This window comes from Cynoglossus semilaevis, chromosome 17 (assembly GCF_000523025.1).
Source record: "Cynoglossus semilaevis isolate Cse_v1.0 chromosome 17, Cse_v1.0, whole genome shotgun sequence".
Taxonomy (NCBI): Eukaryota; Metazoa; Chordata; class Actinopteri; order Pleuronectiformes; family Cynoglossidae; genus Cynoglossus; species Cynoglossus semilaevis.
This window is the reverse complement of record NC_024323.1, coordinates 1,120,733-1,128,316: the sequence shown is the minus strand read 5'-3', so window position 1 is coordinate 1,128,316 and position 7,584 is coordinate 1,120,733. Positions and strand designations below refer to the sequence as shown.

The window sequence follows — 7,584 nt, the reverse complement described above, 5'->3', positions numbered from 1 at the left end:
TCGTGTTTTTTTTTTTTTGTTCATCAAAATTATGAGGTTTCTTAACTGATTTATACCTTGGATGCGGCAACGCTAAACAAAACCGCTGTCAGTCTCTGCTCAAGTTTAGCATACGGCAGTTTTACAAACCACATTTGTGTAATAGACCGTTCTTGGAGTTGCCGTGACAACACTGCACTGTTGTACACATGACAAAACATTTATTCAGACAGACCATTTAAACTCAGCCTTTTCCTTTCCTCTGTTTAAAACCCTGCTTTTTAAAACCCGGCTTGAACTTCTGACTTCTGGATTTGGAGGTCGAGTCATTTTTCTTTCCTAGAAATTTCTTCTTTCCGCCAAATTTATTATCCCGGTCACCGAATTTCTTTGTTCGGAACGCCTGTCCCTCGGGCTTTGTATTCTTTCCGTGCTGCCATTTCTTTCCCCCGAATGTCTTTCGTCCCTTTTCTGATTTGTCTCCTCGGCCAGATTTATTTGGAGACATGGCCCCTTTTCTTGGTTTGCTGTTGGAAAATTTCTGCTTCTTCAAAAGTCCATGTGGCTTTTCTGAGCTTTTCCTTTTCTTAGCAGCAGATGGTCGGGGGGAAAAAAAAAAAAAAAAAAAAAAAAAAAAAACTTGATAAGCTAACTTATCACAACAAAATCTAACTGTATGTAGAGCTGCTTTAAACACTAGTATTCTTTTTAGTTCACCTTCGTCTGGCTCTTCTCCTACAGCCTGTCTGTAGTACTCTGCTTCATCATCAGATTCAACAGCAGCTTTTTGACCATCCTGCAAACCAGGATCCTCCACCTCACTGTCCTCCTCTGCGTCAGAATTCAGTTTTCTCTTGATGCCCTGGAGACTCTTCTTCCTGTTGACACATGGGAACCACTGGTTAACAGTCAACTAGATTTATCGAGAACTGAAGTTCCTCCAAAAACTCCCCCCTAAACTCCAAAAAAAAAAAAAAAAAAAAAATCGCTCCAGAGTATAAGTTGCACCAGTGCACTCTAGCAGCTGTCAGTGTGGGGGGAAAACAAAAAAACAAACAAAAAAAAAACCCCCAGAGGTACAGTAGCCTAGAGCACCCTCTAGCGGCGGTCAGGGTGAAAATAACAAACGTGATATATATTTTAATATGCAAGTCACACCTGGGTATAAGTCAAAAAACCAGGCAAAGGATGAAAAAAAAAAAAAAAAAAGTGCAACTTAGTCCGGAAAATACGGTAGTTAAAATTATCATGTTAGCAAAGTAAAAAAAACCCAAGTGAAAAGACTTGAAAAGAAGAAAAACAGTGGGACATGTACCAAGAGAAAAAAAAAAAAAAAAAAAAAAAAAAAACTCACTTGTGCTCTTCTAGCTTTTCTTTTTTCTCAGCCACATTTTTCTCCTGCTTTTTCTTCCGTTGTTGCTTCTCCCTGATTTGGGCCTCCTTTCGTTCCAAGATCTCCTGGATTTCCTCCTCCGTTTTGGAGACTGCAAACACAAGAAGCAGACAAATTTCCACTGAGGATTCCACTGTTCCAGACTGATATGAAAGCGAGTCAACCTGACAGATGCATCAGTAAGCGTTTACCTTTAGAAGAGGAATCAGTAACAACAATTTCATACAGAGCTTGTCATCACGTACATCTGAAGACAAAGAGAGAGTGACAGACTGAACAGTGGACAGACTTACTGATGGAATGATAGAGAACGTTTCCTTCTCCCATGCCTTCTTGGATTTTTATAAGCTGTAGACTCATGCGTGGTCCAATCTGAGAGAGTTAAAGAAGAGATTGATCAGGCCTCAGTGACAATTGTGGTAGTGCTTCATTTCGACTTGTTTCGTTCTCACCTCCGTAAGACGGACAGCGCTCTGTTGGGAGGCCATGTTGCCTCTCCCAGCGTAAACCTGTGGCAACTCGGTGATGTTGTGGTCCCCGTCCTGTTCTGCTTCACTTTCCGAAAGGTTTGCGCCTCTAAAAGCAAAAAGGAGGAGGCGACAGGAGGTTTGACGCGTTGTCTATCAAAGACAGAATTCAGAAATATATATGTGAAAAAAAAAACCCTCACTTCATCAGGAGCTCACTGATGTCCTCAAACTTGCTCATGTTGGGGAACTTCTCCTGCATCAGCTTCTTGACTCCACGACTCATTCCGACAGGAACGACCTTCAGGCTGCTGCAGGGGGCGAAACCAGACGATAAAAATGATTAACTTGCGTTCACAGGGAGAGTCACAGTGTGGAGTTAGCGCATTTGGGTGCATCAGTGCGTTTACCTTGAACAAACATCACTGAACAGTCAGGTGTGAGAGTGTAATCATCTGAGCCCAACGACTTAAACATCAGTTTTTATTTTTTTATCTTGACGTGATATGAAGTTGTTTTTGCCTGGATTTATATCCATGGGTGAACAGTGTCCTTTATTCTCTGCTATATATATTATAGATCATTTTATAACTGGTTGTACTTACTAATGTCGGAATTCTATTTCTTGGGTATCCGGGTCGTAGTTCACCAGCACGCACCTCTTTATGTTGTTGAGGTTGACCTAAAAAAAAAAAACAAAAAAAAAAACCCCTGATGTTATAAAGTCAATTCACTCATTTACATACAGTTGACAATAAACCTTTGAGCTGTAAAAAAATGTCAGAAAGCGTTTACTTTTAATACATCTTCAGGTAAAATCAGAAGACTATACTTTCATCATGCACAGCTTTTTTTTTTTAAAAAAAGAAAAAAACCTAAGGATGAGTGAACTTACTTTATGCACGTTAATGGAAGGAAACATGTTCTGAAACATAGTGGCCATGAGTTTAATGTGCATCCCATCACAGCCAAAGTTGTTTAGTACAAGCAGCGGGTGGTGGGTGAACTGCTGCTCGTGCATCCTGTGCTTTTTCAAAGATGAAACCACATCTTTAATCAGGGAGTACTGAAAAGGAAAACCAAAAACAAAGATTTAATTAAAAAAAAAAAAATAAGGAAAAAGTTCTGATGACATGTCTGCAGTTCGGGCACATCAGTGCGTTTACTTTGAAAACATCACCAAACAGTCAGGATTTTAACTGTCATCATCTGCGCCATTGTTCAAAACAATCGTTTCAGTTTGCACGGTTTACCTTGAGCACTCTGAAATGAAGTGTGGGACCTTTGGGAAGTCGAGCAAGTCTCTGGAAGGACAAAAAAGAACCATGAAGAGCAAGTTAAAAGTTTGGACAAAAACAAATATATTTCAGTACAACAATCCCTTAAAATGACCAGATGCTTACATCAAGAAAAAAATAATCAGTTTATCTCACCATGTTAATGGTGTTGGACGTCTTGGTAAAGATCATGAAGTGTGTCACTCCCAGTGGTCCTGCGATGGCCACAAAGTCTTTAAGCACGTTCCTTTTTCTAACCTGAGGAGGTAAAAATAAAGCTTAAACATAGTTTTTCTGCTGTTTCAAAACATAATTAGTTGGACATTACATAAAAAAAAAAATCAAAATGGTGCATTTGAATGTCTCAATTAAGACAGCCAACTCTGGATCATTTTTAAAATCTTAAAATACAATAACGGTGCAGGTGATAGTGTTGAGTCTCATCAGCGCGTTTACTCTGAAAAATCACTGAACAATCAAATCAGGTTTCGTCATCACCTGAGACCAACAAGAGAATTAAGACAGGTTTGGAATTAGACATGGCGTGTCGAGAACCTCCCGTTTTGCTAGCTTCAATAATTATCCAGACCGTCTCCACAGCCAATGTTAATTACCTTTAAAGACTCTGCGGTGAAAGGCTCCATGACTCGCCGCACGTCCTGGATGAGCTGACCCACGTTTTTTCCTATCTGTCCCCGGTGAAAGACGAAGGAATGCGGCACGGCGGAGTAGTTTTGCTCAGCCACATGGTTGGCGGTGGCTCGAGATTTCTTCTGGTTTTTAGTCTAAAAGCACAAAAGTAACCGATTACAAGTCTCTTTAAAATAAACATGGTATGACCACAAGATAAAAAGGTATATAAATAAATATACAGTGTATTTATTATTATAATATTTCGACATTCAACACTACAGAAAATGGACCACGCAGTACCAAACACATTGCTTTTTTTCAACGTTAACCGACAACGCAACACATTAACTAAACCTTACCTTTGACTTTCCCATGATTCAAGACTTGCAGATTAACTTAACAAAATAAATTTAAATGTGCTTAAAGTCTTGCCGTATGTTGAAAACTAATACAACCATGTTGGTAGGAGACTCGACAAGAAACCAACACCACACCAACCACATGTGTTAGCGACTGCTTAAGTTAACAAGATCCGGGTCGAGCCACGGGCGTGCAAAAACTTCCTACTTCACCCGGAAGTACCACACAAATCTGCTGCCCTCAAGTGTTTAGAGGGAGAAACAACAAGCCGACGCTGCAATACGTAAACCAATTAACGCCTATCAATTTAAAGGTATTTTAGCCTTTTTAACTTCGCATCTGCCTTTTAAAACGTCTATCTTTTGAACTGCATTAATCCCTCGGTAGTTCCCTTCGGGAAATTAAGTACAATTTAAATAGTAATGCTCCGCGAAAAGAGTAAAGAAAAAGTAAGAAAAGTTAAAGTAGTTAAAAAAAATTGGTACAGAGCTACCCGAGGGCTGCCGCCGTTAGAGTGAGCGCCATTTTAAACAATATACAGCACAAGGTATTTTAGCCTTTTTAACTTCGCATCTGCCTTTTAAAACGTCTATCTTTTGAACTGCATTAATCCCTCGGTAGTTCCCTTCGGGAAATTAAGTACAATTTAAATAGTAATGCTCCGCGAAAAGAGTAAAGAAAAAGTAAGAAAAGTTAAAGTAGTTAAAAAAAATTGGTACAGAGCTACCCGAGGGCTGCCGCCGTTAGAGTGAGCGCCATTTTAAACAATATACAGCACTAAATGATATCTAATTTATCTCTGAAGAAAAAATAGATTTATTTGCAGTGATTTAAGATTTGAGATCCTAAATTATTTATTTCAATTATTGGTCGAGTTAGTGTGAATGTAATTAATATTTCAGAGCTTTTTTAGAGGTAGCACATTCAATTTTCTCTTGATATGAAGAGACAAATAGACATGTTCCATACAGTATTCATTTCCTATAAGAAAAATAAACGTGCATAGATAAATTAACAAAAAAATTCAAGTTAACATTAGCCTCTAATTATTTTACTATTGGTGGTGGTTCAGTATAAAGGATGCTTGCCTATCCTATTCACATTTCAAAATGATTTTGACCAGTTACTTACATTTTATCCCTAATTGATGTGTGATTGACACATTGCTTGAACTGTTACTTAAAGTAAATGTAATTTACCATGAGATTTACATGAAAAGTTCTGTTAAAACACACAAACAAAGGGGCAGCTATAGAGGTACCTCCGTTCTACAGGCACCATGTTGAGGGCCAAGGGAGGAGGGTCCTGAAATTCAAGCACAGAACATCAGACAAACAACATGGGAGGAGGAGCCTTTGGACAGTTAGTAATTAGTGCAGTCTCCTTCAGCCAGGTCTGTGGACAGGCTTGCTCCAGTTGGATGAGGAAGGCTGTAGTTTTTACTTCTCTATTTTATTTGACTGTAAAATGCTCTTTGGCCTTTATTTCGCATCAACAGGATCTCGATGATTTAACTACGAAGCAAAGGTGGCCATAAAATATGAGTTGGAACTGTGAGTAATAAATTAGTTTCATTAACACATTCAAGTTTAAAGCTGTGCGTGAACTTGGCAATTTTGTATTTTGCTCATTTGTCGTTTTTCTGATTTTTATTCTACAATTCTAACTTTTGTGCTAACTCTGCTACAGTTTTACTTTACTGGACTATTTCAGATTGACTGTTATTTGTGCTAACTCTGCTACAGTTTTACTGGACTATGTTAGATTGACTGTTGGCCTTGGTTTACTTGGTTATGTTTTGTTTTGGTTTGTTTGTTTTTTTACCTGCAATTTTTCATCTAATGAGGAGTTTTATTTATTCTAGACTAACTAAATTAATTTAATTTATTTTTTGCTATGTTTTAAATATATCTAGGCTACCTTGTTTTGCTAATTCTATGCTATGTATGATTAAAATTAGAAATTTTTTTTGTGTGTTAGGTACTTTCAGATAGATAAATAGAATTTTATTAATTTCTCGGGCGTTCCCGTCGGGAATAATAAAATGTAATAATCACTCAAATAAACAAATCTTTTGGTCGAAAAAATGGCAAGTTTATCATCTAGAAGATATTTTAAGTAAATTGTGTATCGAATGTGTTTTGGTCACATTAGCTAACGTTAAGTTATTCCTAGCTGTGTTTGAATTATTTTTTTTATTTATTTATTTTTAGCATACAATACAGAAACACCTTAAATTAGCATTCACTACATGGGAAAAGGCATGATTCGTTTTTTACTTCTAAACATCTAAAGATACAATTACATCTATATTTTCAATTTTGAATTAACAAATATGGATTTCTTCCTAGTTACCATTGGTATGTAGTATTTTTGTCAGTGCAAATGGACTAACAAAAATTATTGACAGTATATGGGCAGAATGGTAGCCATAGTTGTCAGTGCAAATGGACTAACAAAAATATAGTGTAGGCAGGTCCCATGTTTCTCACCTAACTTGCCATGATTGACCCATATAAATTGCCCTGTCCACTCCAGGTCCAATTTGTATAATTATTAAGCCCACGTGGATATTCAAGTCGGTTGTTGTTTTTTAAACGACATTACAGCCATTTGTCTGAGATGTCTGCATTGGCTTACGTATGTTTGTGTTTTGTGTTTTTATAGTGTTGACCATGGCTGTTGGTAGGATGTAGAGCTCACTCGTCATGTGGCGGTCTGTTGATTCTAGCTGAGCTGTGTTGACCGTTCGCCCATCACTATTGACCCGCTAATAAATTCCGAACCAAGCGGAGAGGTGTGCACACAGACTTGACCGAGAAACATCTGGTGAACAGGTAAACACACGCTGTTTACCTTTTACAAAAAAAACCCCCAAAAAACTTTAGTCCCAAAAATGGCCTTTTCTAAGACATCCACGTGTCACGAGTTGATTTGACGTCATCACATTTGTGTTTTTTCAGCTTCCTCTCCACCATGTCCAAGGTGTCCTTAGACCATTCCATGAAGACACTGACTCTTTTGTTGACACTTTGTGCGCACGTACAATTGGCCGGAGGAAGAAAGGACGCAGCCAATGGGGACAACAGCGGCCAGAAAGGCTCTTCGCGGTCCTCAGACACAAACCCGGGTCGTTGTTCTTACACCTTCATAGTTCCACAGCAGAAGCTGACAGGTGCCCTGTGTCTGAACACACACTCCGCCATTAACGCTGCTCATAACAACCACTCTGAGGTCGCAGAACTGAGGGCGGAGCTCCGGCGACACCAGGAACAGCTCGAGAAACTCCAGCACCAACTGGACCAGGAGGGGGCGCTGGCCGTTGAGGTGAAAGCTCTGCGCAAGGAGAGCAACAACATGAATCTTCGCATCACGCAGCTCTACGCTCAGCTGCTGAGTGAAGTCATAGCCAAGAAAGACCAGGCCTATGAGCAAAAAAGGGCGGAGAACCGCCTGCGGACCGCTTCGGCACAGG

The 7,584-nt window shown here is 39.1% G+C and overlaps 2 protein-coding genes across 2 annotated transcripts in view; one reads left to right on the top strand and one right to left on the bottom strand.

The window, feature by feature from the left end:
* Positions 1-4,247, bottom strand: part of ppan (peter pan homolog) — a 10,544-nt gene extending 6,297 nt beyond the window's left edge. Inside the window, exons 1-11 of the mRNA XM_025064510.1 lie at positions 4,109-4,247; positions 3,731-3,901; positions 3,273-3,374; positions 3,093-3,143; positions 2,735-2,905; positions 2,445-2,521; positions 2,043-2,150; positions 1,825-1,948; positions 1,666-1,744; positions 1,334-1,463; positions 286-857 (exon numbers count right to left, since the gene is read on the bottom strand). Of these exons, the coding sequence (XP_024920278.1) occupies positions 286-857; positions 1,334-1,463; positions 1,666-1,744; positions 1,825-1,948; positions 2,043-2,150; positions 2,445-2,521; positions 2,735-2,905; positions 3,093-3,143; positions 3,273-3,374; positions 3,731-3,901; positions 4,109-4,123 (1,600 nt within the window). The 5' untranslated portion in view covers positions 4,124-4,247. The remainder of the gene's footprint in view (positions 1-285; positions 858-1,333; positions 1,464-1,665; positions 1,745-1,824; positions 1,949-2,042; positions 2,151-2,444; positions 2,522-2,734; positions 2,906-3,092; positions 3,144-3,272; positions 3,375-3,730; positions 3,902-4,108) is intronic.
* A 37-nt stretch (positions 4,248-4,284) lies between these two features.
* angptl6 (angiopoietin-like 6) overlaps positions 4,285-7,584 on the top strand; it is a 10,788-nt gene continuing 7,488 nt past the window's right edge. The window contains exons 1-4 of the mRNA XM_025064350.1: positions 4,285-4,422; positions 5,608-5,662; positions 6,777-6,946; positions 7,073-7,577. Of these exons, the coding sequence (XP_024920118.1) occupies positions 7,086-7,577 (492 nt within the window). The 5' untranslated portion in view covers positions 4,285-4,422; positions 5,608-5,662; positions 6,777-6,946; positions 7,073-7,085. The remainder of the gene's footprint in view (positions 4,423-5,607; positions 5,663-6,776; positions 6,947-7,072; positions 7,578-7,584) is intronic.